At 46.8% G+C, this 17,183-nt stretch overlaps 2 protein-coding genes across 2 annotated transcripts in view; both read left to right on the top strand.

Moving 5' to 3' along the window:
• The window catches only part of LOC120230276 (CMRF35-like molecule 7), a 4,640-nt gene extending 3,054 nt beyond the window's left edge, over positions 1–1,586 (top strand). Inside the window, exon 3 of the mRNA XM_039229831.1 lies at positions 1,094–1,586. Coding sequence (XP_039085762.1) covers positions 1,094–1,272 — 179 coding nt within the window. The 3' untranslated portion in view covers positions 1,273–1,586. The remainder of the gene's footprint in view (positions 1–1,093) is intronic.
• A 5,922-nt stretch (positions 1,587–7,508) lies between these two features.
• LOC120230268 (protein CD300H-like) lies at positions 7,509–16,780 on the top strand. Its single transcript, XM_039229813.1, has 3 exons — positions 7,509–7,699; positions 13,810–14,167; positions 16,514–16,780. Exons 1-3 carry the CDS (start codon positions 7,660–7,662, stop codon positions 16,767–16,769), a joined length of 654 nt encoding a protein of 217 aa, XP_039085744.1. The 5' UTR covers positions 7,509–7,659; the 3' UTR covers positions 16,770–16,780.
• Positions 16,781–17,183: the final 403 nt, after the last annotated feature.

Here is a 17,183-nt window from a genome sequence, read left to right as displayed (position 1 = left end):
TTCCACATAACACTCAGTGCTCATCCCCACAAGTGTCCTCCTCCATGCCCATCCCCCCTCCCCCCCACATCCATCAGTCCTCAGTTTTTGTCAACCATGAGAGACTATTTTATTTTATTTTATTTTTTTATTTAAGTATGCTCTACACCCAACTTGGGACTTGAAATCATGACCCAGAGATAAAGGTTTGCATGCGCTGGCAGCTGAGCACAGGTGCCACTGGGAGAGTCTTTAATAAGGGATTTGAGGTTCACCTGGGTGGCTCCATCAGTTAAGCATCTGACTTTGGCTCAGGGCATGATCTCACAGTTCATGGGTTCAAGCCCCGCATTGGGCTCTCTCTCCACTGACAGCTCAGTGCCTGGACCTGCTTCACATGCTGTGTCTCCCTCTCTCTCTCTCTGGCCCTCCCTGTTTGCACTCTCCCTCTCTCTCAAAAATCAGTCAATAAATAAAAACTTTTTAAAAAATGGATTTGGGTCATTTCAATAGTTGTAAGATGATTTAGGTTTTCTATTACTATTTGTGTCTATTTTAGTATATCACATTATATTTGCAAGAAATTTGTTTATTCTACCTAAAGTTTCAAGTTTGTTGACATAAACTTGTTTAGATATCCTTTTATCATCATATTGTATTTTTATCTTTTCTTCTTTTTAAAATGAGCAGGCTATTGTGTCTATTTAAAATGAGCAGGGTATTCATTCCTGGTATCAATTACCCAGACCTCTCCTTTTATCACAAATATCTTGTGAGAGTTTTGAGTTCTTTTACAAATACAATTTTGGATTTTTGCTCTTCTCTATTTTTTAAAATGTTTATTTATTTTTGAGAGAGAGAGAGTGCACAGCAGGGGAGGGGCAGTCAGAGAGGGAGACATGAGTTCCAAGCAGGCTCTAGGCTCCGAGCTGTCAGACAGAGCCCGATGCAGGGCTCAAACTCACAAACTGTGAGATCATGACCTGAAATGAAGTAGGACGCTTAACTGACTGAGCCACCCAGACTCCCCAAGTCTTCTGTTTTATATTTCCTTTCTACCTCATTAATTTTTTCTTTTCTTCATTATTTCCTTCCTTCTACTTTCCACTGCAAGCGACCATGCAGTGTCACTATGGCCCAAGGTGGGAGACCTACGTGAAGTCCTGGTGTCAAGATGCTTATTCGAATGACTGTACCATCTTTGTTGAAATCAGTGGATCAACGCTGACGAAGAACCTTCTGTTTATCAATCAGAAAGAACGCACATTGTCTGTGCTCTTATGGAGGAAGTAAAACAACTTTTGGAAAAATGAGCTGTTGTTTTTCTGAGTTGCTCCCAGGCATTTTACAGGGTGGCAGCCCTTCTCACACTCCTATTCTGGAAATTTAGATAAGGACCCAAGCTTAGAGTTCTTGCATAAGTTCCTTCTTTGTTTTTTCTGGGGCACCTTTTAAATCAACCACTTGGAGTTGATTCTGTGAAAAATCAGTGACCTCATTCCCAGCCCCCTTGTAAGTCACAGGGACTGTCACCCTGCTCTCAGTCTCTCAGTCCAGGATGGGGGGCTGCCCTTCCCCAGGCTCTTTGAATGCCTCTCCCAGGATCTGTAAACAATACATTTTGTGACTCTGTTTCCATTGTGTGGGCATACTGAAATTGCGCCTTTACTTTTTCTTTTTCTTTTTTTTTAATATATTTTTTTTAATGTTTTATTTATTTCTAGGAGAGAGAGAAAGACAGACAGCGTGAGCAGGGGAGGGTCAGAGAGAGAGAGGGAGTCACAGACTGAAACAGGCTCCAGGCTCTGAGCTGGCAGTCAGCACAGAGCCCGACGCGGGGCTCGAACCCACGAACCGCGAGATCATGACCTAAGCGAAAGTCGGACGCTTAACCGACTAAGCCACTCAGGCGCCCCTGAAATTGCGCCTTTAATTAAAACGTCCCTGGGTGGTTCATGTCCCTAAAGTGAGAGTGTGGCTATTGAGGGAGCTACCTACCTGCCCACCCGTGTGGGTGGTTGTGCCTTCTCATCCAGCAGGTGGAGATCTGCATATTCTTAATTCCATGAACCATCTCTGACTTCCAAGTACCCCCAGAGGAACTCAGGCAAGTCAATGCAGACACAGCCTGGTGTGGGATTAGGAGTGTTGGAGATGACTGTGGGTCCAAGTTACATGACCATTGGCCCAGAGAAGTACTCTTCCCTCATGCACCATTGGGATCTCCGTGGCAAGAAGTGTTGTGCCCGATTCACAAGTCCCCTGAGACCCCCAAGGAGCCGACACCGATGCAAGTACAAAAGGGTCTTTATTACAAGCTCGAGCAGGGGCTCACCTGCCTACCAGTGTAGTGGAAGAAGGTGAAGCCCCAAACAATAGTGAGCAGGGTTTTTAAGGGGTAAGGGATGGGGGTGTTACAGTGCACACATTGTACATATAGCATCATCACATAAGCACCAATCATAATTGCACAGCACCCATGGTAACAGCTTTGACCATTCAGTATCTGTGAGGTGTCGGTTACTTTTGGCGGGACCCAATCATGACTTTTGAGAATCCTTTGAAAATGACCAATTATGAGGTGAGTTCAAAGTGCCCATGTGGGGTTCAGGCAAGCGGTGAGAAATTGGCTAGTTTGTACAGAATAACTGTCTACAGTTCCCAGCCTTGACTCAGACCACAGGAATGTTTTCTGATTAGCTGATCTGAGCGCGGTCCGAGGATGGCTTCAGCCTTGAACAATCTGAGGCTTTTACTGGAACTGGGACTGGGGTACATGCAGCCTGAGTTTGCTCTTAATGGAGGACTTAATTTTTGGCTCTTCAGAAGGAAGTAGTGAAAAACGGGGAAGAAAGGCCAGCTTTTATATTTGTGGATTTTTAGAAAGACAAATTTTAAAAGTACACAAAATGTAGTGTAAAAAAATGTGTTCTGACTTCTACTCTACTCCGCTACCAAAGGTAAGGACTGTAATGTGTGTGTGTGTCTGTGTGTGTCTGTGTCTGTGTGTCTATGTGTCTGTGTGTATGTGTGCGTGTGTGTCTGTGTCTGTGTCCTTTGGAGAAATCTTATGCACCTAAAGCATGTATATGTGCATATATTCTTTCCCTCCCTCACAAAAAAATCACATGTATTGTTCTACATCTTGGCTATTTTCAGTGAATGTATTTTGAAAATCATTCCATCTCTGTATCTACAGATTTTTGTTTGTAATGGCTTCATAGTATTCCATGACAGCTACATATCATGGTTTATTTAATAGCTTCAGGGGCGACTGGGTGGTCTAGTCGGTTAAACTTCTGACTTTGGTTCAGGTCATGATCTCTTAGTTTGTGAGTTCAAGCCCCACATTGGGGTCTGTGCTAACAGCTCAGAGCCTGGAGCCTGCTTTGGATTCTGTGTCTCCCTCTCTCTCTCTGCCCCTCTCCTGCTTGTGCTCTCTCTCTCTCAAAAATAAAAATTGAAAAAATTGAATAAAAAATTGTTTCACTCATAACAGGCATTTCAGTTGTTTTGGGTTTTTGTTTTTGTTTTTTTGCAACTACATACAATTGTGTAGCAAATCTCCTTGCATCTGTGGCTTGATGCACATTTATTAATATACCTGCAGGGCCATTCCTATAAAAAATAACTGTGTGACTGATTGTACATTTTCCCAATTTGTAATAGTTTATTGTCAAGTTGGTTTCCATATAACACCCAGTGCTCATCCCCACAAGTGCCCTCCTCTGTGCCCATCACCCCACTTCCCCTCTCCCCCACACCCATCAGCCCTCAGTTTGTTCTCAGCATTCAAGAGTCTCTCATGGTTTGCCTCCCATCCTCTCCGCCACTATTTTTCCCCTTCTTCTCCCCCATGGTCCTCTGTTAAGTTCCTCCTGTTCCACCTCTACGTGAAAACATATGGTATCTGTCCTTCTCTGACTTATTTCGCTTAGCATAACAGCCTCAAGTTCCATCCATGTTGCTACATTTTCCCAATTTTGATGGATATTACCAAAGAGTTTGCAAACATTTCTACCCTTGTCTGAATATTTTAATAAATGGCAAGCCCCCACTCCCCAACATTGGGTGTTGTCAATTTTTTATATTTACACTCAGATTGGCAGACTTGGCATATTGATTGCACATGACCTGGTACCCCACGCAGTGGAGAAGGCTGTAGCATTCGGTCCGTGGCAGGTGACTAACAGACACCTTAAAGTCGAAACCAGACTCTGTTCTTCCTCCAAGCCCAGCCTTGCCCTTTGGGTTTGTTGCAATCCCATACCCCCAGCTGCTCAGCCTTGAACTTAGGGGAGGCCCTTGATTCCTCTCTTGCTCCTATCTAATCTGTTAAGATATCCTGCTGCTCTTTCTTCAAAATATCAATGTCCAGAATCTAACCATGCTTCCACTTGCCCACTGCACCTGGGTGGGGGGTCTCCACTGATGACTGGATGTTTGGAGACTGACTGGTCTCTCCCTCGTGCTGTGGTTTGTCCTCACCTAATTAATCTACTCCTCACTCAACAGCAGGAACAAGACTTTGAAAACATGAGCATAATCTTTTCCCTTCTACATTCAAAACCCTACAATGGCCCATACTTCACTCTGTGTTTCTCTCTGACCCCATTTTGTCCTCTGCAATCTCAGGTGCCTCCATGCTATTCCTCCAAACAAGCCAGGCCTGTTCCTGACTCCTGGGTCCTCACCCCAGCCCTGAGTGACCCCTGTCTTCCCAGCTGCTGCCTCCTCCAGCCATAGGAGGATGGCTCTTGAGGGGCTTTGAGGGGCTCTGCACCCCAGCTTTCATTCCAGACCCACCTCAATGGGGAGCTGGGACCAAAGCTTTCTCCTTTTCCAGACTGTGGGTCCCTGAGCGGCCCTCGCACCATGATGGCTACCATAGTGGGGGAATCTCTCAGCGTGCCCTGTTGGCATGATGAGGAACTCAAGACATTTTAACCAATACTGATGCCAAGAACCACATCATCACCAAAGGAAGACTGTAAAGACTTTGGGGCCAGAGGCGGTGGCCGCCAGAGGCCGAGTGTCCATCTACGACCATCTTTGTGACCCGACCTTCACAGTTACCAGAGGATGATGCAACATTGAATGTGTGAGGTTAAAACAGGGCTTCTCCTACCGTCAGAGTGACTGTCGATTCCCCCCGGCAAGTCCCTTCTTGGTGCCGTCACCAAGGCTCTCTCGAGGGCCCTCTGTGCTTCCTGGTGAAAGTCACTTCCTGCGTTGCCATGTCTTTTGCATATGGCCAAGTGTCCTCTCCATAGCTAAAGAAAGGAACACACACACGAACAGTGGCTGAGCACACCCCACAGCCTCTCCCTGCCTTGACCCGAAACCAGCAGGGAGCTATGAAGCCTGTGTGCCAGGGATGAACTTCCAGCTCATAGAAGCCTCTGGTGGTAGGTTTGCTACTTCTGCCACCTCTCCCTGGAGGGGATTATGATATTCTGTCCTATACATCAGGCATGGCCACTTGCTGTGGTCCATGAAGGAGGAGCCTAAGAGGCATGTACCTGTCTGAGCAGAAGTTCTAGGAGCCACTCTGTGGCTTCCCTCTTCCTGTCATGGACAAGGGCTGCTCCTTTAGGCTGGGTCCCCAAGCAAACATGTAAGATGAGTGACAGAAGATGACCTTCGTGGCGCCAGCATTCTGAGATTTCGGAGTTTTGTTACAGCAGCATCACCTAGAAAAAGCTGACTGATACAGCCCTATGCACAGCAGGCTGCTTGTCCGGGATGAGGATGGCAAGCATGCCTTTCTTGGAAAGTCTGTAGCTCTGAACTGTCCCCTTCACAGACTCAGGCACTGCCCCCCAAGAGAGGAGTGCTAAGCAGTGTACCCTGAGCCTTCCTCGCCCCAGAGGGGCTCCTCCAGTGAGACTGAGAAGCAGGTGACCCTTTCCTTAGTTCCCAGGGCTGTGAGCAACTATGAGGCTTTGCTCTCAAAGGGCTGCTGGTGTCAAGCAGGCAGTGGAGGAAGACTGGCCTCTCATGGGCAGACAACAGTCACAGAAAAGACAGACCTGTCCCTTAGAAGCCTGCCTGGACTGCCCAGACCAATTGCAGATGGAGCCACTTCCAGAGGCCAAAAGAGAGACGCACACACCTGCACACACACGCCTACCTGCTGCCAGCGGTAGCTAGTGAGCTGGGAAGGAACAGGTGAGTTTGAATCCTGAGCTAAGAGCAATCATGTGACTCACCTAAGGTCACACAGCGAATAAATAGCAAAGTGGAACTTTCCTGGGCATTTCACAAATCACACCTGAGGAGGAACAATTTTCTTTAAGAGCATGTTGGGAAGAAAACAATAATTTGCAGACAAAATGTCACAAGGACTAGAAGGGAGAGGATGCAGGAGATGTAGATGAATCTTTGTATCTCTTCGTGCAGCCAACCTCTAAGGGTTAAAGGGAGAGCAGTGGAGCCCAAGCAAATGGAAGTTCATGAATTGAAAATTCTTCTGCTTCTAGCAAACTTCTTCCTCCCTAGCTCTGTCAGTTCTGTGTCATTGTTGAACATGGTGGGAGGGGGAATTGTGCGTGCGTGCGTGCACACACACACACATCTGTGCACCTACGCACACAAAACCTCAGAATATATGAGATCTGCTGCTGCAGCAAGAAATGAACAAGCAGGCAATTTATTTACTAAAACATCTAGCTAAGAGATGCTTGATAATAGGATCCCAGAATTTTAGACTTTTCTATTTACGTGGGTCTGGGTTCTTAGAGAAGACATTCCAAATTGGCATCTGCTTTTCTAAGTCCTCCCTGGCTGTTTCATGTCATGGGGCATAGTTCTGGCCAGGTGCACCAGAGTTATCGTTTGATGTACTGAAAACTTTTCTATCTGTAAGAATCTTGGCAGCTCATTTAACCAGATTAAAAGGGGAGGCTTGAGGGGGGCTCGGTGCCAGAGTGATGGGGACTGGTCAGGAGCACACGACCAAGACAGGAACCCAGTCAAAGCCTCTGGGGTCTGGTGAAGCCAGATCGAAAGCTGGGGCCTGAGAAGAGCAGAGCCCACCCCAGAGGTGTACCCACCCTCACACTCTGCTCCACCAAGAGTGGGAGATGAGTCCAACTTCATGGGGGCACCTTTGAGGTCACAATGCGTCCCCCTGAGAAGGGTTTGATTTAATGCTCTGTTGTCCTACCAACTCAAAATTGTTGGTAATTCTAGGGCAAATGTATTTTCATTTTGCACTGGGCCCTGCAAATAGCTGGTCTTGTCCAGAGAAGGCTTCATCATGCCTGCATGCGCCAGCCACGCCAGCCATGCCAGCCACAGGATATTTGCTATTCATAGAGGGGAGGGGTTGCTCGGAAAATCTAGATCAAATTCAGCTGGGACAGTCCTGCCTTGTGGCAAGTGGGTGTGTTGGCTGCGGTGGAGTCATGGTAAGGGTGTTACCCTCATGGGGAGCAGAAACCAGAACTGTGCATTCAAATGTTTCTGAGGAAAAAATTTAGCAAATAACTAACTGACCACATGATGCCCTGAACCCCTCGCTTCCCCCATTTTCTGACAAGCTCTGAGAACAGAACCAATAAGCTGAAGAAGGAAGCAGAGAAGTGCCAAGAAATGCAGAAGAGGGAGACGGGGTGAGCGGTCCCTGGGTGAAGAGGTTTCAGCTGCAGCAGGAGAGACACCCAGAGGGACGGGGCCATGTGGGTGCCCTCACTTCTGCTGCTCCTCTCTGTCCCAGGTGAGCAGGGCTGGGCAGGTCAGGTGATAACAGTGTGAGGCAAGGCTAGTGATGGGGAAGAGATGAGGTTACAAGCAAAGAAAGGAGGGGGTGAGCTTGAAAAAACCTCACCCAGCTGAAGAGGAGGAGGTATTGATGGTAAGATGTTTCCCCCAGGTGAGCATGTACTGAGCCCTAAAGAAATTGGCTACTTTAATCATTATGACCACCATTTTGAAAATCAGGAAGACTGTCTTTAAAAACAAAAAAAGTTTATTTATTTTTGAGAAAGAGAATAAACATGGAGGAAGGGCAGAGAGAGCGGGAGACAGAATCCCAAGCAGGCTTTGCGCTATCAGCGCAGAGCCTGATGTGGGGCTCGAACCCACAAACCCTGAGATCTATGACCTGAGCCAAAATCAAGAGTTGGACACTTAACCAACTGAGTCACCCAGGCATCCTTTGTCTTTTTTTTTTTTTTTTAATATTTTTATTTATTTCTAGGAGAGAGAGAGAGAGAGCATGAGCGGGGGAGGGTCAGAGAGAGAGGGAGGTACAGACTCTGAAATAGGCTCCAGCCTCTGAGCTGGCAGTCAGCACAGAGCCCGACGGGGGGCTCAAACCCACGAACCGCGAGATCATGACCTAAGCAAAGGTCGGACGCTTAACCGACTAAGCCACCCAGGCGCCCCTGTCTTTTTTATTTTTAAGTAGGCTCCATGTCCATCGTGGAGCCCAACGTGGGGCTTGAATTTACAGCTCTGAGATTAAGACCTGAGCTGAAATCAAGAATTGGACATGCAACAGACTGAGCCTCCCAGGTGCCCCAGGAACACTGTCTTATGCACCAGCCCAGGGCAAGGAGAGCAGAGAACTAATACTGATTTGGCTAATCGATGTGTTAACCCAGTTTTCCCCGTAATCTAATCCTATTTTTATTGCAATTGTATGAAAACAAGAGACCGTGATGCAGAGACATGCAAATAATTGACCCTAGACCAGTTCATAAAAGGCAACCAAGGTTCAAAGAGAAATATTGCTAAGGTCATTGCTCTTCTTATAATACTTATATTCAAGGTCATCACTTTTTAAAAATAATACAATGGTCACTTACTACAAAAGCCTCCTTGTGAACAGCTGTTTATGTAACCCAGTTGTTGACACATCCTCCTATGGGGACCCTATGCGTCTCACAGGTCTGGGCTGGCCCCAGGGGCCCTGCAGTATGAGCCCCTGGATAGTGACACTGCTGGGGACTTGTTCATCCTTTTCTGAGAGTTCCCATAAACAACGTTTCTCTCTCTTTTTTGTTTTTGAACACTAGAAGGAAACTATTTTACTATAAAAAGGGAAAAAAATCAAGACAACTCATTAGTTTGCTCTGATCCTATGAAAACACAAATGTAGCAATTAGAAATCAGAGTAATCTGATGTCAGAGCCCACCGTCAGAGCCCAAGGAGGAAAAAAACCTTTATTTCATTAATCCCACTGCCCCCACCTCTAGCTATATTAATCAAGATGCACCAAAACCCTTAAAAATATCACTCCCGTGAGATCGACCGCTGAGTTGGGCTCTGCGCTGACGGGGTGGAGCCTGCTTGGGATTCTCTCTCTCTCTCTCTCTCTCTCTCCCCCTCTCCCATTCATGCTCTTTCCCTCTCTCTCAAAATAAATAAACAAAAAACTCTTAATATAAATATCACTCCCAAAATAGGACACTATTTTGATACTCTGAACATGAAGATACTCTGCATGATAAAGCTGAACAGACAAGCATGCTTTAGACTTTAAACCTTGACCAACTTTTAAATAATATCGCTTTACAGAGATGATTTAATTTAAAAAATTTAGGGGCATCTGGGTGGTTCAGTCAGTTAAGTGACCGACTCTTGATTTCAGCTCAGGTCATGATCTCATAGTTCATGGGTCCAAATCTTGTGTCAGGCTCCGTGTTGAATGCTCAGAACCTGCTAGGGATTCTCTCTCCCTCCCTTTCTCTCCTTCTGCCCCTTCCCTCCTTAGTCTCTCTCTCTCTTTCTCAAAATAAATAAACTTTAAAATAATAATGATAATAATAGGGGCGCCTGGGTGGCTTAGTCGGTTAAACATCCGACTTTCACTTAGGTCATGATCTCGCGGTTCATGGGTTCCAGCCCCGCGTTGGGCTCTGTGCTGACTGCCAGCTCAGAGCCTGGAGCCTGTTTCACTCTGTGACTCCCTCTCTCTCTGACCCTCCCCTGCTCACACTGTCTCTCTCTCTCTCCTAGAAATAAATAAAAATATTTTAAAAAAATAATGATAATAATAAATTAAAAAAATAAAGCACATTCTAAACACCCAGTTTTGGTGATCAGGATAGATAAAGTAATTTTATTACAAATTTCAGGATTTAAAAGTAATTTATTACATTTACTAAGATAAATCTGAAATGGCCTGTGTCAAGCATGTGTGTCCTGCATAGGGACACTGTGATCCTCAGGCATGAAAAGACACAGTTGCATCCCACACCCTTTACTGATGGGATCAGCCAGATGGAAAAAAAAATTATGCTGAGTTTCAATAGCACATACTGATAAGGATCATTTTGGTTTATCACTCTGACATTTGGACTGTGAAGAGTTCAGGGGAAAAAGACTTATTCTTGAAGTCTGAAAGCCAAACTAAAGTCTGGAGGGTGGCCTCCAGAAATTCAAGGTCCTCTTTTGCTACTTTTTATTTCAAGGATCTATATTTAAATGATACTTTCTGTATTTATTTATTTTTATTAAAAATATTTTTAATATTTATTTTTAAGAGAGGGGAGAGGCAGAGGGAGAGGGAGACTCAGATTCTGAAGCAGGCTCCAAGCTCTGAGCTGTCAGCACAGAACTTGTGAACAGTGAGATCGTGAGCTGAGCCGAAGTCCAATGCCCAACCGACTTAGCCACCCAGGAGCCTGGAGATGTTCTGTATTTAATAAGAGTTATGATTCAATTTTTCTGTAAACCCAAGTCTAAAAGTCCCTGCCCCATGGCAAGAGACCACACAGGAGCTGGTTCACCAGTAAGAAGACTGAGACCAGACAAAAGGAAAACACACTCACCCAGGTTATAGACAATGGCCATCCAGCAACAGAGACAAGCCAAGCAGGGTGGCCACATGCAAGAGGGCCGTCGGAGACCTCAAGCTAAGCCATCCTTCTGCTTCTAAAGGAGAGAAATCTCTCTTTGCCCATTTACTTGCTTTTACACTTAACAGGCTAGGAACCCAAGGTCTCTTTTACTTTATATACATACATTTAAGATTACTAAAGGCAACATCTTACAATTGGATCTGTAGGGAGCGTCAGGTGCATGATGGGTACAGAGCAAGCACTGTCCCATGGGATCTCAGAAAGAACCCGGGAAGAAAAGTGCAGCACCCGAGAGGCAACTGAGACAGCGGGAAGAGCACCCTTACGCTCCAGGGCTGAGATGGGGAAGAAAAACTACAAGGAGGGTTGGGAGGGGGGGCGGTGGATGCCGGCAAGGCTGAGGGTCAAGGTCAAGGTCAAGGTCTAGGTGTAATAGAGTGCCTCTAAGAATGTTTTTTTTTAAATGTTTTTTATTTATTTCTAGGAGAGAGAGAGAGAGAGAGAGAGTGCGTGAGCAGGGGAGGGTCAGAGAGAGAGGGAGACACAGACTCTGATATATGCTCCAGGCTCTGAGCTGGCAGTCAGCACAGAGCCTGACGTGGGGCTCGAACCCACGAACCGCGAGATCATGACCTAAGCGAAAGTCGGACGCTTAACCGACTAAGCCATCCAGGCGCCCCTCCAAGAATGTTTTCTTATCCAGACCTGAGGAAACAGCTCCAGATCTTGAGGGTTAGGGCTTAAGCAACTGAAAGAGTAGGTAAGGTGGAAAGCCAGCCCTGAAGGGTCCCCGCCGACCCCATCAGAAATGGAGAGAACAGTGCCTCCACAGCCTGAGCCTGGGACAGCAGCAACTACACGGAGAAGGTTCACTGTTGCTGCTCCCAGTCCCCCCAGCCCCAAGCCTGCATCTGGAGGGCCTCAGACTGGGGCATTTTGCCCCGTTAAGCAAGGTTCCTCAGTCTCCCCACTGTTGACATTGGGGCTGGACCATTCTGTGTTAAAGGGCTGCCTTGTGCACTACTGGATGTTTAGCCACTTCCTTGGCCTCTGCCCCCTGGATGCCAGGAGAAACTCCCCACCCCTCCAGTTGTGAACAATCAAAAATATCTACAAACATTCCCAAATGTCTCCTGGGGGGCAATATCACCCCTGGTTGAGAACCACTGCTTTGCAAATTATTGGTGAGAGAGGCAGACAGCCCTGTGATGTAGAATATAGGTCAGTGGGCCACTTGAGCTTGCTTGCCAGGAAATCCAGTAAGAAAACGCAAAGTATTTAAAATGAGGGAGGAAAAAATACAGTTTTCTTTTAATTAAAATAAATTTCATTAATTAAGTTTTTAAGAGAGAGAACAAGGAGCAGAGGAAGAGGGAGAGAGAGAATCTCAAGCAGGTTCAATGCCCAGTGCAGAGCCCAACGTGGGGCTCAATCTCATGCCATAAGATCATGACCTGAGCTAAAATCAAGAGTCTGATGCTCAACTGACTGAGCCACCCAAATGCCCCTTTCTTTTAGTTTTAGAATAAAGAAATAGAGTGCTCGCTTCAGCAGCACATATACTAGAATAAAAAAATAGCAAAAGTCTCACATTCTGTGGATGACAATATATTGCTTGGACAGGTAGATAGAAGGAGGAAAGAATGGATGATAGGTAGATGGATGATAGGTAGGTAGATTGCATCCACAATTCTTTTCCAGAAGTTGGGTATTTTGCCCAAATCATTTCTCAGCATCCTTTTGCCCTGGGTTAACCCCTTTTCTTGTTAAGAACATATCAGACAAAGGGGCGTCTGGGTGGCTCAGTCAGTTGAGCAACTCCTTTGGCTCAGCTCACAATCTCATGGTTCGTGGGTTCAAGCCCTGCATTGGGTTCTGTGCTCAGAACAGCTCAGAGCCTGTAGCCTGCTTTGGATTCTGTGCCTCTCTCTCTTTCCTTCTCCCCCACTCATGCTCTATCTTTCTCAAAAATAAAATAAATATTAAATTTAAAAAATTTTTAAATAAAATTGTTTTTAAAATTTCTTTTTTCATAAAAAAAAGAGAACAGATCAGACAATAGCTGTTCCTTGGAGTAATGAGGACCTCTCAAGTGCCTGGGACTGGCATGGCTCTCCAGGCAGGAAGCTCCAATCATTTAAAACTGGAACCTCCTGGGTGCCTGGGGGAGGGAGGACAATGTCATGTCCTTGGAGGTGGCAGAAGAGTTAGAGATGAGGCCTAGGACTTGCCAAGGCTGGTGGGTGGCTGCCGAGGGGTGGGGGAGGGAGCAGCGTGGAGCAGGGAGTTCCTAAAGATGTTAGGTGACGGCAACTGTTGCCACAGGTTTCTGTCCCAGGAAGGACATCAAGTGTGAATGTCCTTGATTCAGAGCCCAGATGAACCCCTTCCTGATGGCCTCTTTATACCACCTGTCCGACTCCCATTTCCGGTATGACCCAGGCACATGGGCAGGAGGTCCCACCTATACAAGCAGGGATTATAAGCTTGGGGCCTACAGGTGATCATTTGGGAAGGGGACATAGCCAGAAACTGAAGGCTTCCTTCTACCTCTCAATATTGTACTTCATCTAGACTTCTTCGGTTCCCATTCTTGCTTCCTGTTTTCTATTCCATCTGTCCATCTGTCCGTCCATCCATCCATCCATCCGTTTATTCAGAATATACTCAGTGGCTTCATTCAATTCTTGGTAATTGATAGGCACAGTTGTTTCCTCTCGAGACTGACATGTCTGGGGACCCAGAACCTATCTGGAGCCACCCAAAATCTTCCTCTTCCCCCACTTCTAATTTGGCTGAGTACAGACAGGGTGGGTATGGCCTCTCAAGTCTCAGAATCTCAACCAGGGAGCTTCAGAGGTCTCCCCCTTTTGTCCGCCTATAGCCCATACCTCCCTGGTTCCTGACCCCTCCCTCTTCGAGCTTTAGGGTGACATCTGGGTTTCCAAGGGGCCTGACATCCAAGGTCCCTCCAGTCCAGGCTCTTCAGGTGAAGAAAGCACCAATGGTGTTTTTCAGGCTTCTCATCTCTGAGTGGCCCCAGCACTGTGACAGGCCCTGAGGGGGGATCCCTGAGCGTGCAGTGCCAGTACGAGGAGAAATACAAGGCGTTTCCTAAATACTGGTGCCGACAACCATGCTTGCTACTTTGGAACCAGATGGTGGAGACCAGAGGGTCGGAGGGAGAGGTGCAGAGTGACCGTGTGTCCATCGTGGACCATTCTGCAGACCTCACCTTCACGGTGACCTTGAAGAACCTCACTGCAGATGATGCAGGAAAATACAGATGTGGGATCGCAACAATACTGAGAGAAGAAGGACTCCACGGCTTCCTGCCAGACCTCTTTTTCCAGGTTCAAGTGTTTGTTTCCCCCAGGTAAGACCCTGCTTTCTTCTGGTGCCACTGAAGAAGTGATCTGAGCTAGTGAATGCCTGCAGAGCACCTGAGGAAATCTCAACTCAGGAGAAAAGAGCCAGGCCCAGTGTTTGTGCCTCAGAGACTCAATGGGTGCACCGTGTGGGTGTGAGTGTGTGGGAAATATGGGTGCATGGGAGTGTATATGAGTGTGAAAGACAGACAGATGGTAGGGATGAATGATGGATGGATGGATGATGGACAGATGGCTAGATGATAGACAGAGGGATAGATAGATGGAAGAAAGATGTCCATTAATGATAATTCTTATGGAGAAGAATTAAGCAGGTGCCAAGGATAGGGTGCTGGGGCATATGGGAAGATTATGGGACATGATGAAAGGAATCAAGATTCACTGAAAACAAATAACCAAGAGGCTGTTGCAGTTTGGGTTTCTTCAAAATCTGATCCTGAGACAGGACTTAGGTGCAATTCATTTATGGAGAGGTGATCCCAGGAAGTATAGTGAGGGAGGAAGGAAGTGGGGAAAGCCAGTGAAGTGTAACTTTGGCAAAGGATCTATCACAGTAGCAGCTGGGCTCTGTCCCACTGGGTACCCTGGGAGATACCACATAGGACATAGGACATTCCTCAGAACTGTCCCACTGAATGGTGAGGAAGCTGAAGTAATGATCCGCATGCATCTATTCTCATGGTGGGGGAAGATGGTGGGCTTTGCTATTTTCTTAGAGCGATGAGGGAAGGCTTCTCAAATGAAGAGATATATGAGCAGAGACCTGAAGGATACAGGAAAGCCAGCCAAGCAAGAATCTGGAGAAAGAGTTTTGCAGGCAGAGAGAGGGTCACTCTTGGGAACATGGATTCTGTGGCATTTCTGGCCTGTTCTGCTCAGTGAGCCGCACACACTCCTATAGCTAGAGAGAGCCCTCAGGCAGAGATGGGTGAGTTGGAAGTGGGAAACCACTGGCGGGTCCAAGACTACCCGCTCTCAAGCAGGCTTGAGAGCACATGAACCAGGGTGCCAATAGGGTTTACAAGAGGGCCCAGTGCATCCATGGAGAGGGGCAGGCATCAGCCAAACCCGGAGGCTGCGAGCCAGGCAAGGGACTGGGAAGTTAGAAAGCTTAAACAAATGCCCAGTGTGGGAGAGGAAACACAGCATTTGTGAGGAACTGAGGTGGGGATAGGTACTGGGACTCAGGGGGTGAGAAGATTGGCTATGAGCTGAACTTGGGGAGGTCACTCCTGGGGCTTGATGGTTTTATTTCTTAAATAGTTTATTGTCAAGTTGGGTTCCATATAACACCCAGGGCTCATCCCAATACCTCCGTGCCCATCATCTCCTTTCCCCTCTCCCCCATACCCATCAGCCCTCAGTTTGTCATCAGCATTCAAGAGTCTCTCATGGTTTGCCTCCATCCCTCTCTCCAACTATTTTTCCCCTTCTTCTCCCCCACGGTCTTCCGTTAAGTTCCTCCTAATCCACCTACATGTGCAAACATATGGTATCTGTCCTTCTCTACCTGACTTATTTCGCTCAGCATAACACCCTCAGGTTCCATCCATGTTGCTACACATGGCCAGATGTCATTCTTTCTCATTGCCATGTAGTATTCCATTGTATAGATGAACCACATCTGCTTGATCCATTCATCAGTTGATGGACACTTAGGCTCTTTCCATGTTTTGGCCATTGTTGAGAGTGCTGCTATGAACATTGGGCTACATGTGCCCCTATGCATCAGCACTCTTGTGTCCCTTGGGTAAATTCCTAGCAGTGCTACTGCTGGGTCATTGGGGAGTTCTACTGTTAATTTTTTGAGGAATCTCCACACTTTTCCAGAGGGACTGCACCAGTTTACATTCCCACCAACAGTGTAGGAGGGTTGGGGCTTGATGTTTTTGAACAGTTTAGGCAGAAGAGCTGCTCCCACAATGGATGGTACTGAAGGTGAGTCAAGACGAATTTGAGTGAGTAATTCATTCAAAGGGGCATTTCATCCTCAAGGTCAGGGCCAGCAGGAGCTGAGTTCCTGTGAGTGTTGTGGACTGTGAGTTCAGAAAGCTGTTTCCGGAAGCTCTCTCATCTCCCTTCTTCTCCAGTCCTCACCACTGCATCCTCATACGTCTGCTGCATCCTGACGCTCAAGGTCGACTCTTGAGCTGAAGGACAGGAGTCTGTGGCCCTCAGCACGGGGCTGTCTGGCCCTGGTACCAACCAGCTTTGACACTGATATTAACTTTTGAGATGACGGGACCTAAGCACAACAGCAGGTGGGGGAGAGGAAGAGCCTGGGCTTCTTGTCGAGGAGGAAACTCCTGCTAATCACTGTGTTCCTCCCACAGGTCCCTGTCTGACCGCGTCCACTTCCTGCTCCTCATATTCCTGAAGGTGCCTCTGTTTCTGATTATGCTCAGTGCCATCCTATGGGTGAATAGGCCCCAGTGGGCAATTTGTGGGAAACAGCCTGATGACAACGGCCTTCAGCCCTCCTTGCCCATTGATATCCTGTCCAGAGACACCACTGCTCAGACTAGAGAAGGAGAAACTTCTGGCCCCAAACTTTATTTCTCTTCTCACCTGATCACCAAAAACTTGTAAAACAAAACAGAAAAAACAACCTTGAAAAATTGTAATGAAATACGTCACACATACAGAAATGTGTATATAATGTAGATGTGCCTGGTGCTTGGCTGGGGAGAACGTGGGAAACATTCCACAGATTCCTAACTTGCCGGCAGAAATCGGTGCCAGGCACAGCCCAGTTGGTCAAGGGAGTCCAGGGTGAGGGCCCGCTTTTGGGTGACCTCACCCTCCTGAGAACCCTCAATGCAGACTCTCAACTCAACATTCCTTCCTTTCTTCACTCATTCACTAAATATTCACCAAGAGGCTACATAGCGCCAGGCTTATTTCTAGATGGTGAGGATAGAGCAGTCAACAAAACCTGGCCTTATGATCTAATGGTTGGCTTCAGAAAATAAAGAAATAAATAATATTGGTTTGTAATAAGTG

This window comes from Hyaena hyaena, unplaced genomic scaffold, assembly GCF_003009895.1.
Source record: "Hyaena hyaena isolate Hyena2069 unplaced genomic scaffold, ASM300989v1 scaffold_39, whole genome shotgun sequence".
Lineage (NCBI taxonomy): Eukaryota > Metazoa > Chordata > Mammalia > Carnivora > Hyaenidae > Hyaena > Hyaena hyaena.
The sequence above is the reverse complement of the archived record's forward strand: the minus strand, read 5'-3'. Positions and strand labels throughout refer to the sequence as shown.